The sequence below is a fragment of the Equus quagga genome, chromosome 14, assembly GCF_021613505.1.
Source record: "Equus quagga isolate Etosha38 chromosome 14, UCLA_HA_Equagga_1.0, whole genome shotgun sequence".
NCBI classification, from domain to species: domain Eukaryota; kingdom Metazoa; phylum Chordata; class Mammalia; order Perissodactyla; family Equidae; genus Equus; species Equus quagga.
This window is the reverse complement of record NC_060280.1, coordinates 30,238,825-30,256,407: the sequence shown is the minus strand read 5'-3', so window position 1 is coordinate 30,256,407 and position 17,583 is coordinate 30,238,825. Positions and strand designations below refer to the sequence as shown.

Here is a 17,583-nt window from a genome sequence, read left to right as displayed (position 1 = left end):
GGGCTAATCTTCCTCAAAAAAAAAAAAAAAAAAGCTGTGGTAATAGAAGAGAGTACTCAGAAAGAGTAATGCAGAAGAGTCCTAGGACCCACAGGACCCAGGGCTCTAGGATCAGAACAGGATCCACAGGAACTCCAACATAACCAAGAATTGTTAATAAGATAGAAAGAGAGGAGAAAATATAGCCATTGAAATAATCCCCTCCTCCAAGTTTTCGACATCATTAGGGAGAAAAGTCACGCACACGTTAAACAATTTTTATCATGATTGTTTAGGACTAATAAAAGATTCTAAAAGCAGAGGTGGTAGACATTAGACTGGCAAGAAGAGAAAGGGAAATTAATGCTGAAAATTGGAAAAGCTAGTGGTGACACAAAAAAGGAACACTATCATAGAGGAGAAAGCTAACTCCAAGATGGGGCAAGTAAAGGGAAAAGGAAAACTATTATTTATTGAATGTTTACGATATGCCAGTAACTGTCCTAGGATGTTTCAAGTATTTTATTTTATTTAATTCTTGTAATCTTCCCATGAGCCAAACAGTGTCCCCATTTTACAAGAGTAGTTTGAGGCACACCAAAGTTAGTAACCGGCCCAAAGTCTTGCATCCAGTTACAGGCATGCAGCAGTTTCAGGACTGGAACCCAAACGGAGGGCTTACGGCTTCTCCACCACACTTCCACTTATTAAACTGGCAAAAGTAGGACACGTCAAAAGGGGAAGGAAAAAAAAAACAATAAAAACTACGCTAGAAGAAAACCAGAATTATCCTCACATCTCTCGCTACAATGGAGCTACGCTTTTGAGGAAGCATGTAAGGGAAAAAAAATGAGTTTTTAAACACCAAAAATAATCTTCCCATCTCAGAGAAGAGGGAGGATTACAGACGTGTCCTCGCTCCAGCCTCATCCCTCAGGCCAACCCCACACTGTTGCCACGGTCAGAACTCTGGACTGCACAGCTGACCGCGTCACTCCTCCTCTCTTTATCATCTTTCAAGAACTGCCTATCACCAGGAGGACAAAAAAAAGCAAGAGAACCCAATGGAGAAAGAAATCTAATAAATGCAGACACTCCTTAACCTAGAAGGAATAACTGAGAGAAAAAAGGCAACTTCTAAAAATAAATGCTCAGTTTTAATGTATAACCCTACTTTTCTTACTTCAAAACTTTAAAAATAAATGAAATTTCAAATGCCAATGCAACATTGACACCTTGTGGTGAACATCCTAAATTAAATGTAACAATGAGTAAGCGGGCTCCTAATTAAATGTCTGCTTCAATGAAAACCAACCCAGAATCCAGGGATTTCCAAAGGTCAAGAAGGAAAAACTCAATCACCGTACACACCCTGAATATAAATTCGGAAAGAGCTGCTATTACTTTGCAGACGTTGAAAATAACCTAAATTCTTAACTATGGGTGAAAGAATCTGAGTAAAACCTCGGGTCACTGTTTTCCTACAACACATCCACCTGAAGGAGATTTAATGCCTTGTCTTAGCTACTCCAAAAGCCTTGCCTTAGTCAGGATTTCCTATTTTTCCATGACATTCACACATAAAAAGTGGAAGAAATATATGCACACTAGCGGCACAACAACACGGTGAAAGTTATTAACTAGAATATACTCTCAAAAAACAGAATCAGGAGACCTGAGTTCTAATCCTGTCTCCAAATAGCACTGAGACTTTCGTGGAGTCAGGTGATAGTAAAGAATTCAGACACTCTGAGTGTCTTCACATAAAATTAACAGATCAAGAAGTAACAATTTTATAAACCAAGAAAGCATCAGAAAATGACTCCATCTAGGAACAATGTTGCCTGAGTTAAAGAGGAAAACTACGAACAAAATTGATCAGCACAGAATTAAATTTCCCAGCAAGCAATTTATATATATCCTGGCAAAACCATGGGAAAAGAAGAGCTTTTGATTTAACAGATAGATGATGGTTACTCTTTACTAATGTCTGAGAGAATTATCAGAAAAAGCTCCATTTTACTCATTAGCTTTGACAAGTACAATTTAAAGTTTCCAGTTTCAGAATAACTCTCTGGGTTTGAGTAATTTGGTTGATAAACAGACACTTGATCTGGTTCAGAAAAAGTATATCTGTTCCCAGCTATAAATGATTTACACAGTGGTGACGAGGCCACCGTGAATAAGGTAATCCAAACGGTGGACTCATCTGAGGAATATGGAAGGCACTCTAGAACGAAACCCCCAAGGGCCACATCATTGCAAGATCAATGTTAAATAATCGAGCACTGCCAAATTAACCTGATGATTTTGTATTTATGGAGGGCTCCATGATTTTCAGAAAATTTTCTCCATCATTATGCTATGTACACCTTATAACCACCAGTCTAGGAAAGTAAGAGAGACTGTGAAAAGGATCTGCAAAATCTGTTTGTCAGAAAACCTCCATACCAACCTCCAGACTGGCTCTTACTTGCTGTGCCCCCCAGATAAATAAACCATCCAACCCTCCTGGCCTCAGCTTCTACACTGAAAACAAAGGCTGATCCCTGACTTGAACACAAAAAGCTTCTAAGAGATTAAGATAACAAATGTGAAAATGCTTGTAAATTATACAAATTTGTAACTCACTGCTTCCACCTTTTGGAAGAATCACAGGTTAGATGGATTGGGATAAACCAGGGATAATTAAAGTCGAGGTGAGGTTAGTCAAAGCCTTCTCTATTAGACCAACTTGCCTCCCTACTGGCTTTCTTCTCTTTGAATCTCTATCCTCTTGCCTTCCGTGATGCTTACCCTTCCCAAATGCTCCTCCTCTCACTGACTTTGCATTCCTTTTTCTTTTAATTCTATTAGTTTCTCTAATAAGACCACACAACCTCATAATTGGAAACTATCTTTAAAATAATAGTATCTATACTCATTTTACAGATCAAGAAATTTTAGTGCCTTACTCACATTTCAAACTATTTCCGTACATTCCTCTTTTCAATACTTAAAATTCAAAGTAGTCCCAAACTGAACAGGCTCAAAAATATGAGTTATCTATTTTGACACCTCCTGCCTTCTATCTCCACCATCCAATGACTAAATCCTGTCCATTTTGTTACGTATCCTAAGAAGTCAAAGTGAAAGCACTTCACTCAGATAAGAATCAAACGTCATCAAATGTGTGTGGTTACTTTAGTTGGAATCATTGTCCCTTAAGAGCAATTTACAGAGTCCATGTGACCAAACTCTCTATCATCATGTATAATAAGATTCAAGATTTGCAAAGGAAAGGTCCATTTCATAATGTTTATAAAAGAAACAATCATCCAATCGGACAAGAGCCCAATCCATCCTTCTGGATTCTTCCTCTAGTAGATATATAGAGGATGTCTAACGGTCTGAAATTTATGATGTGTTATGTAAACATTAGGGAAATACTGCCAAAACCAAATTTCAATGAACCATCTGTCTGAGTAGGGTGAACATAGGTTGAGTGTCACTATTAACTTTATTTTAAATTGCATTTATTTTGGTAGCCTGCCTCCTGGGAAAATGTCCTTGATGATCTACCACACTGAAAATTAAAACCAAATTTAAAAATCTTTCAAAATTACCCTAGACATTATGAAAATATAGAGCTGAGGCAGTTAAGCCTCTGAGCATGAGATTCATGCAAAGCTCCTTTGCCTTGCCAAACACAATCCTTTTAAGATGAACTGCAGGTCAAAACTCTTAAGCCATGTCCAGGGCTGTTGCAGGGCTTTTCCAGTAATGCTGTAGTTGTTAAGATTTTGATAAACCTAATTTTGTACCTTTGGTTGCTGCTCTTTATAGCGCAGAAGACCGGAAACAGCTCATGTCCCTGTTTTAAGATCACGGGCTTCCAGTCACTCTCCCTCACTGTCCAGAGAAAGGAAATGGCTTTCCAAAGGCTTTGTGAAAGAGATAAACTTAAATCACAGCAGCTACAAAATTTATGAAGCTCTCACTAAAAAATGCTAAGCCTGAATAACAGCTTCTAAAGCTCCCATACATTTCCTCACACTGAAATGTCACAAACTCAAAATGAGGAAGATTCTTTAGAAAACACAGGAGGACTATAAGAAGTTTCTTACCGCAGTAAAGAGAAGACATCATAAGAATTGCGAACACAACTCTGATCCACCTGAAGAAGAATATTCTTCTGAGCATTTGAATAACCCTGAAAGACATTAATCAACAAATTAATCAAAGGGAAATAAAATATGTGCACAAATCAATCGTAACGTTTGTCTTTTTACAATTATAACTTACAACACTTCAGTAAATTCAAATCGTTAAGAGATTCCAAAAAGTTAAGCACAGTTTCCATATAACTGAAGCTTAACCTTTCAGGCAAGTGAATTTAAAATAAATTTCCTCTAATATTTTCCCACAGAAACGATGCTTCACATTATAAATTGTGGTGAACTTCCCAGGGAAGCCCCAGAAGTCTTTTTAACATATTATGTGACTGAAGAAAAGTATTAATAATAACATTTCAAGTATGCATAGCCAAGATATGTAACATTTTTATGGAGAAAAAGGCATTCCAAGTTCTAATTAGGAATACCAGAAACAAATATATCCGCTCCGTGGTACAAAGGTGGTGGGAGCAAGGATGGCTTCTGGAGAGGACACAGCATAATTCCGTAAGAACAGAACAGGTATCTGTCATTCAGGAAAGGCAAAGTAAACAGTAGTTAAGAAAAAAGGACTTGGGACCCAGATCACCTGGATCACAGTTTAAGCCCTTGCTATACCAGCTCTGTGATCTTGAGAGAGGCACCTAAGCTCTCTTAGTATAAACTTGGTTTCTTCATCTATAATTTGGAGATGACAATATTACCTATCTCACAAATTGCTGTGGGAATTAAAAGAGTTAATACTTGTACAGTGAAAGGTATGTAATAAGCACTACAGAAATATTTGCTATAATACTAGTATTAGCATTTTTTTAAAGTTACATTGCAACAGACATTAAAAGGTCATGAGAAGAATATTATGAACAACTTTATGCTAACAAATTGGACAACTTAGATGAATTAGACAAATTCCTTAAAAAAACACAACATGCCAAAATTGACAAACAATGAAACAACAGTATTTGAATAACCCTATGTCTTTTTTTTTTTAATGAATAAGTAATTAAAAATCTTCCCACAAAAAAGGTCTAGGTACAGATTGTTTCACTGATGAATTCTATCAAACATTTAAGAAATAACATCAATTTAACACAGACTCCTTTATAAAATAGAAAAGGGAACAATTTCCAACTCATAATACCAGCATTACTGAAACTAAAATTTGTCAGACTTAACACACACACACACAATTATAGACCAATATCCCTCATGAACAAAGACACAAAAATCCTCAGCAAAATATTAGCAAATTGAACCAGCAACACATTATAAGGAAAAAACAATGACACATCATTATTGACCAAATTTATTCTAAGAATGCAAGATTGGTTTAGCAGTTAAAAATTACTCAACTAGACAAATACAGGAAACAATCATAACCTATCTTGATGAGTATACAATTATAAAGATATAACTTGTGACAATAACAACAACAGTGGGGGAAAGGAGCTAGACAGAAGAAAAGTATAACATTAAAACTAAATTGGTATTAATTTGAACTAGATTGTTAAAAATTAAGATGTTAATTGTAACTCCCAAAGCAACCACTAAGAAAATAACCAGAAGATACCCAGTAAAAGAAATGAGAAGAGAATCAAAATATTACATGAGAAAATATCTAACACAAAAGAAGGTAGTAATGGAGGAAATGAAGAACAAAAAAGATAAAAATAGAAAAATGGCAGAAGCCTCTCCATACCTATAATTACATTAAGTGTAAATGGATTAAGCGCTCCAATTAAAAGGCAGAGATTGGCAGAAAGGATTTTTTTTTAAATTATCAACTATTTGCTGTCTACAAGAGATGCACTTTAGAACCAAAAACATAAATAGGTTGAAAACGAAAAGATTTGGAAAGCTATTCCATGTAACCAGCAACCAAAAGAGAGCTGGAGTGGTTATACTAATATCAGACAGCCCTTAAGACAAAAAATGTTACAAGAGACAAAGAAGAACATTATATAATGAAAAAAGAGTCAAGAAGATATAAATGATTATAAATATATATGCAGCTAAATCATAACAAAACATATGAAGCAAAAACTGACAAAACTAAAGTGAGAAATAGCTGGAGACATCAACATCGCACTTTCAATAATAGATAGCACAACCATACAAAAGATAAAGAAGGAAAGAGAAGACAAGAACAACACTGTAAGTCAACAAGACCTAACAGATGCATACAGAATGCCCCACCCAACAACAGCCATATACACATTCTGTAATGCAAGTTTGCATGGAACATTCTTCAAGATAGACCACATGTTCAGCCACAAAACAAGTCTCAATAAATTTTTAAAAACTGAAATCATACAAAGTATCTTCTCTGACTACACTGGAATGAAACTAGAAATCAATAACAGAAGGAAATTTGAAAACTTCACAAACCACAAAGTAAACAATACACTCAACCAACCAGTGGGTCAAAAAACAAATCACACGATAAATTACTAAATATTTTAAGATGAATAAAAACAAAAACACAACATATTAAAATATATGAGATGCAGTGAAAAAGTGCTCAAAGGGAAATTTACAGCTGTAAACATCTACATTTAAGAAACAAAAAGAAGAGCTTAAATCAATTACCTAATCTTCCACCTTAAGGAACTAGAATAAAAAGAACAAACTGAACCCAAAGGAAGGAGAAAAGAAATGATAAAGATTAGAGCAGAGATCCACGAAACAGGGAATACAAAAACAAGAGAGAAAATCAACAAAACCAAAAGTTAGTTCTTTTTAAAAAAGCAACAAAATTGACAAACCTTAAACTAGACCGACCAGGAGAAAAAGAGAAGACTCAACTCACTAAACTCGGGAATGAAAGTGAGAACATTATCACCCACCTTATAGAAATGAAAAGCATTATAGAAGAATACTATAAACACCTGTATGTCAACAAATCAGACAACCTAGATAAAACGGAAATTCCTAGAAACACACAAACTCCCAAAAACAACTCAAGAAGAAACAGAAAATCTTAACAGATCTACAAGTTGTTGAGAGTTTAGCTACGCTTCCCTATGGATTTGCTGCCTTGGATCCATTTTGTTTGGCCAAGTGGCCTGCAGGGACATTAAACTGACACTAGACCCCTCAGGGAATGCCCTAGATAGCCCACTGCAGAGTCACAAGCAAATACAAGTTCCTGATATGACTCGTGATCAACAGTCTCCCCTGCTTCCCAGCACCTATGTGCCTCACACGCTCCTAGATAAAAATCCCCATGCAGCTTACTGAAACCCTGCTCTTTTGGTCTGACGGATCAACCCAGCCATCACCCAGAAACCCCAAAGCACTCCATCAACAGACCCTAATAAGGCATGTGCCCCACGTCCTGCCTCTCTGTCTGCACTCTACCTTGACCATCCTATGTGGTCCCTCAAGGCATACCCTGTAATTCCTCCAGGACCTACGAGTAATAAAAGTTCTCTAGCTGTATTTCTCTTGTGGTTCGTTGTTGAACCAGAGCTCATCATTTGGCACCCTGTGCTCCACTTAACAAACGTTAATTTAACAAAGTCATAACACAGCAGGTTGAATCAGTAATCATAAAAATCCCAGCAAAGAAAAGCCCAGAAATACATGATTTGACTGGTGAATTCTACTAATCATTTAAAGAAAAAAGTCACACCAATCCTTCTCAAAGTCTTCCAAAAAATGGAAGAGGAGGAAATACTTCTTAACTCATTCTATGAGGCCAGTGTTACCTTCATACCAAAGTCAGATAATAACATCACAAGAAAATTATAGACCAATATCCCTTTGGAATATAGATGCAGAAATCTCCAAGAAAATACTAGCAAAGCTAATCCAGGAGTAAATTAAAAGACACATAATTTGGTCAGCAATTCTACTTCCGGGTATACACCTAAAAGAACTGAAGCAAAAACTCAGAGAGGGGCCAGCCCCAGTGGCCTAGTGGTTAAGTTTGGCACGCCCCACTTCGGCAGCCCGAGTTCGGTTCCCAGGCATGGACCTAACACCACTCGACTAGCAGTGGCCATGCTGTGATGGCAGCTCACATACAAAATAGGGGAAGACCGGCAACAGATGTCAGCTCAGGGCGAACCTTCCTCAGCAAAAACAAGCAAACAAACAAAAAACCTCAAAGAGGTATTTGTATATCCATGTTCACAGCAGCATCACTCACAACAGTCAAGGGGTAGAAGCAACCCAAGTGTCCATCAAAAGACAAATGGACAGACCAAATGTGGTATATTCATACAACGGAATATTATTTAACCTTAAAAAGGAAAGAAATTCTGGGGCTGGCCCAGCAGCGTAGTGGTTAAGTTCGCGCACTCCACTTTGGCAGCCCAGGGTACATGGGTTCAGATCCTGGGCACAGACCTAAACACCACTCATCAAGCCATGCTGTGGCGGCATCCCATATATAAAGTAGAGGAAGACTGGCACAGATGTTACTTAGATCAGGGACCATCTTCCTCAAGCTAAAAGAGGAACAGTAGCAACAGATGTTAGCTCAGGGCCAACCATCCTCACCAAAAAAAAAAAAAGAGGCGGGGAAATTCTGACATACTATAATATAGACAACCCTTGAGTACATTATGTTAAGTAAAATAAGCCAGTGACAAAAGGAGAAAATACTATATGCCTCCACTTCTACAGTCATGCGCCACATAATGACATTTTGTTCGATGACAGACATACACAACAGTGGTCCCATAAGATTAGTACCACACAGCCTAGGTGTGTAGTAGGCTATACCATCCAGGTTTGTGTAAGTGCATTCTATGATGTTCACACAATGACGAAATCACCTAATGACACATTTCTCAGAACATATCCCCGTTGTTAACTGGGGCATGACTGTACAAGGTAGTCATTAGAACAGTCAAATTCATAGAAACAGAAGGTAAAAGGGTGAGTGTCAGGGGCTGAGGCAGAGGGAGATGGGGAGTTATTGCTTAATGAGTAGAAAGTTTCATTTTTACAAAATGAAAAGAGTTCCGGCGATAGAGAGTGGTGATGGTTGCACAACAATGTGAATGTACTTAATGCCACTAAACTATACACTAAAAATGGCTAAGATGGTAAATTTTACATTAGGTATATTTTGCCACAATTAAAAATAATTTTTTCAAAAAGGATTATACACCAGGAACAAGTGGGACTTATCCAAGGTATGTAAGGATGGGTCAATAAATGAAATCAATCAACATATACCCAGTTGGAGGACTCACGCTTCCCCAAATCAAAACTTACTACAAAGCAACAGTTATCACAACAGTGTGGCACTGACATAAGGATAGACATACAGATCAATGGAACAGAACTGAGAATCCATCAACTCATATACTCATGGTCAACTGATTTTAGACAAAGGTGCCAAGACTATTCAATGGGGAAAATAATAATCTTTTCAACAAATGATGTTGAAACAACTAGACAGCCACATGCAAAATAATGAAGTTGGATCCCCATGCTTAACACTATACACAAAAATTACCTCAAAATGGATCAAAGACCTATTTGTAAGAACTAAAACCATAAAACCACTAGAAGAAAACACAGGGGTACATCTACATAAACTTGGATTTGCCAATGGATTCTTAGATATGACACCAAAAGCATGAGCAAGAAAAGAAATAATAAAATGGACTTCATCAAAACTTTCGTGCATCAAAGAATACTATAAAGAGAGTAGAAAAAAATAGCCCACAAAAGAAGAGAAAATATTTGCAAATCATATATCTGATAAAGATCTAATATTCAGAATATATAAAGAGCTCTGATAACTCAACAACAAAAAGACAAACAATTTGATTTAAAAATGGGCAAAGGACTTAAACATTTCTCCAAAAAAGATACAAATAGCCAACAAGCACATGAAAAGATGCTCCACATCATGAGTCATCAGGGAAATGCAAATCAAAACCACAATGAGATACTATTTCATACCCACTAGGATAAGTAATAAATAAGGAAAGAAAACAAAATTTTTTTAAAAAACAGAAAATAAGTGTTGGCAAGGATGTAGATAAATCATAATCTTTGTTTATTGCTGTTGGGAATGTAAAATGGTCAGCCATTGTGGAAAAAAGTTTGGCAATTCCTCAAAAAGTTAAACATAGAATTATCATATGACCCAGCAATTCCACCCTTAGGTATACATCCAAAAGAACTGAAAACAGGCACTCAAACAAATACTTGTACACAGCGTTCACAGCACCACTATTTAAATAGCCAAAAGGCAGAAACCACTCAAATATCCATCAACAGATGAATGGATAAACGCAGTGTATCCATACAATGGGATATCACTCAGCAATAAAAAGGAAGAAACACAGACACATGCTACACATGGATGTACCTCAAAAACATTATGCTAAGTGAAATCAGCCAGACACAAAAGGTTACATATTCTATGACTGCATTTATGTGAAATACTCAGAAGAGGTAAATCCACAGAGACGGAAGCAGAGTGGTGTTTGCCAGGGGGCTGGGGAGGGCACGATGGAGAGTGAATCTTAATGGGTAGGAGATTTTCTTTTGGGGTGATAAAAATGTCATGCATGTTAAGGGTTAACATATTTAATACTCACACAATCCTGTGAAACAGGTACTATTCTTACCCCCACTTTAAAGGTGAGAAAGCTGAGACACAGGGAGGATTAAGTAGAAGAGCCATGCAGTCTGGCTCCATGGCTCATGTTCTTAATGACCGTTCTATACTTGATCTCTAAGACCTTTTCCTGTTCTAAAATTCTGGGTCCATGTACATTTAAGGCAACTTAAGGACATTATTAAACCCTTCTGCTTCGGCCACCACTTAGCAATTAACATTCTTGAAATATGCGAAGAGCCTTGTTCTGAATGACACCTAACTTCACCAGATGTGCGATCCCGACAGAGCTCTGATGAAGGATTACAATGCAAAGAAATGGCTCATTTGTATCTGGTTATCTGGGTGAGATACTGCCAAGTGCCAAAGAGCCCAGAGGAGATTAACATGTCACTCAAAATTCTTCTGAAGCCAAGCCTAATAATTCTTTTTCAAGGAAGGAAACAGGCACTGGTCTGGGTGTCTATTTAACTGTTCAAGGAAACAGATAATTTCACACAGCCAATGAGCAGCAGTAATTCCAGGCAGATGACCAGGTGTGTTTCTAGACCAGCGGTCAACAAACTTTCTCAGTCAATGGCCAGACAGCAAACGTTTTAGCTTTGAAAGCCGCATGTCATCTCCACTGTATATTCTTCTTTTTTTCTCCTTCAAATTCTTTACAAATGTAAAAACCATTCTTAGCTTGCAGGCTGAATGAAAACATGTGCTGGACCGTAGTTTGCTTACCCCTGTGCTAGATCACTGGACGAGTCACCTTTTAAAACACGTTACTGTACCTTTTGAGACTTTTTAGCCTCTGCAATAGTCACAAGACTGTGCTTAACTTTATTAAAACTATAAGAGTTATACTGAAATAATCCAGTTGACAGGATAACTGATTATGAAACAAACAGCATTATACATATATTTATCCATTTCAGTGTTTTCTGAATGCTTAATAAATACAGGGTGTCAGGCAATTGCTATCACCCTTATAAAAGTATACAAGCCAGTAGACTAAAGTATACGACCCAGTTAAGGCTCCAAGTGAAGTAAAAATGCTAAGGTGCCATAAGAAAGCTTAGGAAAAAAGGTTCTAACGTGGTAAAGATTCCATCTATTAGGACTAACATCAAAGGCTGCAGGGTGGCAATATTTGGGATAGATTAAGGAACAGTAAAAAGCTGAATGGCAGTGACGGGAAGTCCCACACAGACTGAACACCATTAGCCAAAACATGACAGTGGGGAAACAGGGCATTCAGAGAAAATTAAATAGAGGTCCAATTAGTTCAGCTTCAACGATGTGGAAATCACTTGGAACCCGGGAGAGGGAAACAGTGGGAGATACGGCTGAACAGGTTGGGAGGGCCAAAGCACAGGAAGCCTTGAACGCCATGCTAAAAAGTGAAGATAACCCACAGGCAATAGGACTCGTGAAAGGCTTCCGACAGCGTAAGACAATGGTCAGAGCCGCATGCAAGGTGGTCAGAGCCGCATGCAAGGAAGGTTACTCCGGTAACGACGGACACAGTGGATGGAGGAGCAGAATGTGCAAACAGCAGCTGGAGGGCTAGTCTGAAAGTCCACACACGCTGTAGGTAATGAGAGCTCCAAGTACGAAGCAAACAAGCCGGAAAAAGAGAAAAGAAGTTAAAGCTGAGAAAGAACCAAAAGGACTGCACCACTGACGGAATGTGGGCTGAGGGCGGAAAGGAGATCAGGTCAGGGAGTGGGCACATGCAGCAGGCTCGGAGAAGTGACTCCAGACAACCTGGAAGTGAGGGAATGAAATGAAAGCACGCTTTAGGAAGATTCATCAGGCAGCGGTGAACAGCAGAGGGCGGACACAAAGAGACCAGAGTGCCCAGGCAGCCAGGAGACGATTGCAGCAACCCAGCCTTGTGCGGGTGCCGGTGTGAGCTCGGATCACGGCAGTGGAGATGGAAAAGCAGCCACGGATACGAGTTATTGCAGAGAAGTACTCCAAAGAGTCTAGTGGCTGACGGGATCAAGCAGATAAAAGAAATCAGTCAAAACTAACTACAAGATTTGAGGCCTGGGTAAACGAAAAAGTAGTTAATAAAGATGTGGAAAACTGGAAGGGAAAGCAAGCCTGGAGAGAAAAACGCAGAGTTCTATTTAAAGTATAATAATTTGCAGCTGACAAGTGTCTATGCAGAAATGGTCAGAAACTACTTAAACAGAGAACCAGAAGTTTGAGTAACAAACTATACAACTGATGACAACCAAGTAATATATCCCAAGAGAATTTGTAATGACCTGCTGCTACAGAAGCTCTATTGAGCTTTATTTATTGAGTTCTTACTATATGCCAGGCACCGTGCTAAGCACCAAGGATAAATGAGTGATAAAGACAGACACTGGCTCTGCCCTTACACAGCTTAGAATCTAGGAAGAACGAGAGAAGAGTAAACAGGCAAGCAGAATATAACCGCATAAGGGTCAGTGACAAGGAAAAGGAAATGCAAGGTGTTATGGAAGCTCAGAAGAGGGGTATCCAAATTGGACTTAGGGGGTATGTCACAAAAAACCTTTGTATGGAAATGGGATCTAAGCTAAAACTGAGATGGACAAACTTTAGCATTAGAAAGTGTTATGGGAGTGGTGTTTAGAAATCTGAATCAGGTCACAGCAAGACCTTATAAGCCATTAATTACTTTGAAATAATGTGAATAAAAGAGGGACATGACTGGCATTTTACAAAGATAAATCCAACTACAAAGTAAAGAACCAAGAAAGAAGTAAATACTTAGCAGATACCATAAGCAGTGATTCAAAAAAGTGATTCGGAAAAAGAGGGAGGGGTTCAGGATGACTTCCCCATTCTGACCTGAGGAAGCGGATGGAGAGCAGTGCCATCGATAAGGAAGGAACACGACAGGAGGAGGTTTTTCAGAGGGTGAAGGGAGCTGAGCTCAGCTGGGGACTTGAAGAGTGTACGTGTCTCTGAAACATTCAAGCGATTTGACACAAGTCTAGAGATTTGGAGATGCAGACTTGGGAGGGATCTAAACCACCCAGACACAGCGCATTAATAAGACAACAGAAGGCCCAAATGGGAGCCTGAGGAGAGTAACCGGAGGGCCCCACCAGGAGCTTCCCGCAGCAGGACCGACACCCGTCTATAGGGTGTTCCTAAAACTGTAAGTGAACTTTGCCAACAGTCCTTCTGCTGCTTACTTAGGTGGAATAAAAAATTGATGGACGAGGAAAAAAACTAATGGTTCATTCTACTATTCGAGCACATTTTCAGACACAATGAGTGTACTTTTTAAAAATATAGTATTTATTTGGACAACTCCTTCTAAAATAGCTACCTGATGAATCAACAGACAGCCTGCGTTCCTATGTGCATATGTTCACTTGGACATTAAGACACTTTTAAGTGTCAGCCCAGTTTAAACTGAGGAAAATTGTGCAACCATCTCTGTCAAGCACCTTCGAGCCTTGGATACCCTCTGCCCCTGAGCTCCTTCGACGAAGCCCAGATGCTGAGCTGCTAAGGGGGGAAGGTGAGACCTCTTTTGAGACACAGAACCAGAGCTGAATATGCGTCTGCCTCCAGATTTGGCCTGACGTCTGAGACAACAGAGGATGTTCTCCTCTCCTTCAAAACACCGAGAAGCAATGAGAAATAGGAACAGCGTTAGTAAGCAAAGGTATACAGATCCTGAAACTAAAATCGATCCTTTTTTGTTGTTGTTAATTCAAGTCAACAGAGATGAGGAGATTCCTGTTTACACTTCAGTGTTTTAAACGACCCTGAAAAAAATAATCACAGTGACACACTCCAAGTATAAAGTGGACTGAATGTCATCAACGCTCCTCCATGACAAGAGGACTGAAAGGGACCCTGCTAAAGCAGCCACCCTTTACGTGAAAAGTATGCTCCAGAACAGGGAGAGGAACCATGTGACCCTAGTAGACTCCATTCATGAACAGAGAAATATTTACTAAGCAAAGTCTACGCTACACCATGGGACTAAAAAAGTGAGCAAGACCACCTCAGGCCTAAAGAAGCTCAACCCTAAGTGAAGGAAACAGGGATACACACATTGCTTTAACTGTGAGAGAAGAGAGAAGGGGGAGCAGAGAAGGCAGCAGTGACAGCACGTTAACTAGCATTAACAGAAAGATAAAAAAAGAAAAGAAGGAAGGATTCCCAGCTTTGTAGAAGAACAATTTAAACCAAACCGACTATCAGAGGGAGAAAAAAGGTTATGAATGCCCTCATTACAAACCTAAGAGAGAACAGGAACAACAAGTTTTCAAAACTTTAAACTCTCTGAATCCCCTAGTGAGGATAAGTCTGGAGCTCTGTTTCTGTTTACTTTTCAAGAATCTAAAACATCTATATGAAAAACCATACTTGGCTTTGAATTTTTCAATATTAAAATTCTGAAAAGCTCAAAAATTGTGCTAAGAAGACAAGATCCTCCAAATTCATAACAGGAAACGTGGCATTTTCCCAGATTATTCTCTGGCTTCGACATAAAGAGAGAATGGGGACCACACTGCAGCAGCAGGATTATAAATATGAATTACAGGATAAGACGATTTTCCAAACATCTGTCAGAAGTTAATTTGATCCAAGAGAAAAGGGGGGAAAAAAAGACTCAGAGGGAAGCCAAACATAGTGACTAATGCATGGGACTTTTGTGGACTTTGGTGGGTTGATGGCCTCATGGGCATTGCATGCCCACTCTACAATAATAAATACCCAAAGTCTGTACAATAATGCACTTTATACTATTCAAAGCACTTCCCCATGTACTCTCTCATTTGATTCTCACCACGCACATAGTAGATATCTCTGGTTAAATGTAAAAACAGAGACTTGGTACTTTGGCATACTATATAGAGGGGGAAGAAATGGAGCGACGCCATGTAGCATACTGCTTAAAAGAAAAGGCCTCTGAGTAAATCAGACCTGGGTTTGAATCGTGGTTCTGCTACCTATGTATTACTAGGCATGTAATTTGGGTTAGTAGTATAAGGTTTTCTTCTAGGGTACTTTCCCCATAAAATGAGGATAACAAATCACAGAGTTACTACACGGATTAAATAAAGACACATACAATAGCTGCCATAGTGTCTGCCATATTGTAGGTACTCAGTAAACGACAACCAGCAATGGTCGTTCTCAAAAGCTCTAGCCACCTGGTGTAACACTGTTACTAGGATATCACACCAGCTCAACAAAGTTTTACCCTGGACTTTAAACGGGCTCAGACACCCAGACGTTTTATTATAAAGCAGGCAGCTCTCAGACACAGCCCCGAGGATCTGTCTAGTCTTTGTTCCCTGTATTTTGTAAGGAGTTTGGCAGGGAGAGACGGGGCGGTGCTGCACAAGGAAAACTGAATAGAATAGATAGAGGAATGGGCTATTTTTGTCATTTTTCCAACTTTTGCTTGATGATGTACTGAGAGACTTGGACAGAAATTACACCATATCCCTTTGCTGTTAAAGCACAGGCTACTTGGGGCACTTAATCCCTACTGAATGTTCTGCTTGAGTTCTGTTGGGGTCATGCTTTGAGAACACATTAGTATCCACTAATTTGACTAACAAGAGAAAACAGCCTTCTTGTTAATATTTCAGTTCTATAAAGTTAACTAAATGGAAATCTCTTAACTTTTCTAGATTTCAGCATCCTCAGCCTGAAAATGAAAATATTAATACTTGCCCACCTGAGTTGCTGTAAGTTAAAGAAGACACCTCTAACAGCATATAATCACAATCACAGTTAATCAAGTAAAATGAGGGAAGAAACCTCAAAAAGAAATTAAATGACGAAAATCATCTGGCCATCACCTTTACACAGGTGACATGGTATAATGAAGAAAGTCCATTTCTCTAGAAGGAGAGAGACGTGTTCTGCCACTGACTCTTCCTGATATCTCAGCCATTCGTTTATCCCCAGAATACTTATTATACACCCATTAGATGCCTGCTACTGCTACCGAAACTACTAACAATGGTTGCTCTGTCCTCCTCAGAGCCTATTGTAAGGATGGAGTGAAATAATTTGTAAGCATATCCGTAACAGTAAATGAGCTATGAAAGGAAGTAGGTAGTGATTTTATTATATTATATATTACATATGTGTGATATTATTATACTATGTCTAAGTTATCACCTAGAGCATGAAACTAGCTTGCCATGTCAAGTTCAAGAGATCATGAGGCTCCCTGAGCCTCTTTCTTCATCCATGAAATAAGAGTGTTGGTTGAGCTAGATAACTCTAATATGGCTTCCAGCATTAATCAGCTAATCAGGATTTCTTTACTTTTGAGATGAAGAACCTAAAACTAAGAGAGGTTAGGTGGTGTGCTCAAGGAACACAGTACCAGAACAAAACCGGGATTAGAATCCAGGTTTTCTGCTTTTCAGTAGTATTACGCCTGGAAAAATATAAAATACGGAATTTCATTTGTACAAGCTCTTAAGACAGACCCTGAAACTTGCCTTTGTCTCTAAATCTTCAATCTTGGCATGACTATCAACTTGAGATGATCAAGTTATGTGGCTGCGTTTGTGAAATTAATCACCAAATTGTTATTTCAATCTCCTGAGAGTTTTATTCGAAAAGGATTTGGTCCTTTTCACACTTAGATTCTATTCCTGCTCTAATTTTTTTCCATTAAAATGAGAAAGCATTGCCATCTACTGGACTGTGAAGACATTGCTACTATACTTTTTAGTCTGAGAAAAGAATTCTTACCAAGCTAACGCTTTTTGCACTTTGTCAATAACACAATAGTTAAGAGTTCTTATGACAGTATGAGTTACACAAAAATAAAACTCCAAAAGTTGGGGCCATGGTAAAGTAGGGTGGGAAAGAGAAATACCA

General features: G+C 38.6%; 1 protein-coding gene across 3 annotated transcripts in view; it reads right to left on the bottom strand.

Annotated features, from left to right (window-relative positions):
• Positions 1-17,583, bottom strand: part of UVRAG (UV radiation resistance associated) — a 305,917-nt gene that overhangs the window by 225,228 nt on the left and 63,106 nt on the right. For all 3 annotated transcript variants that reach the window (XM_046685391.1, XM_046685392.1, XM_046685393.1), the window contains one exon: positions 4,086-4,171. In XM_046685391.1, the coding sequence (XP_046541347.1) occupies positions 4,086-4,171 (86 nt within the window). The remainder of the gene's footprint in view (positions 1-4,085; positions 4,172-17,583) is intronic.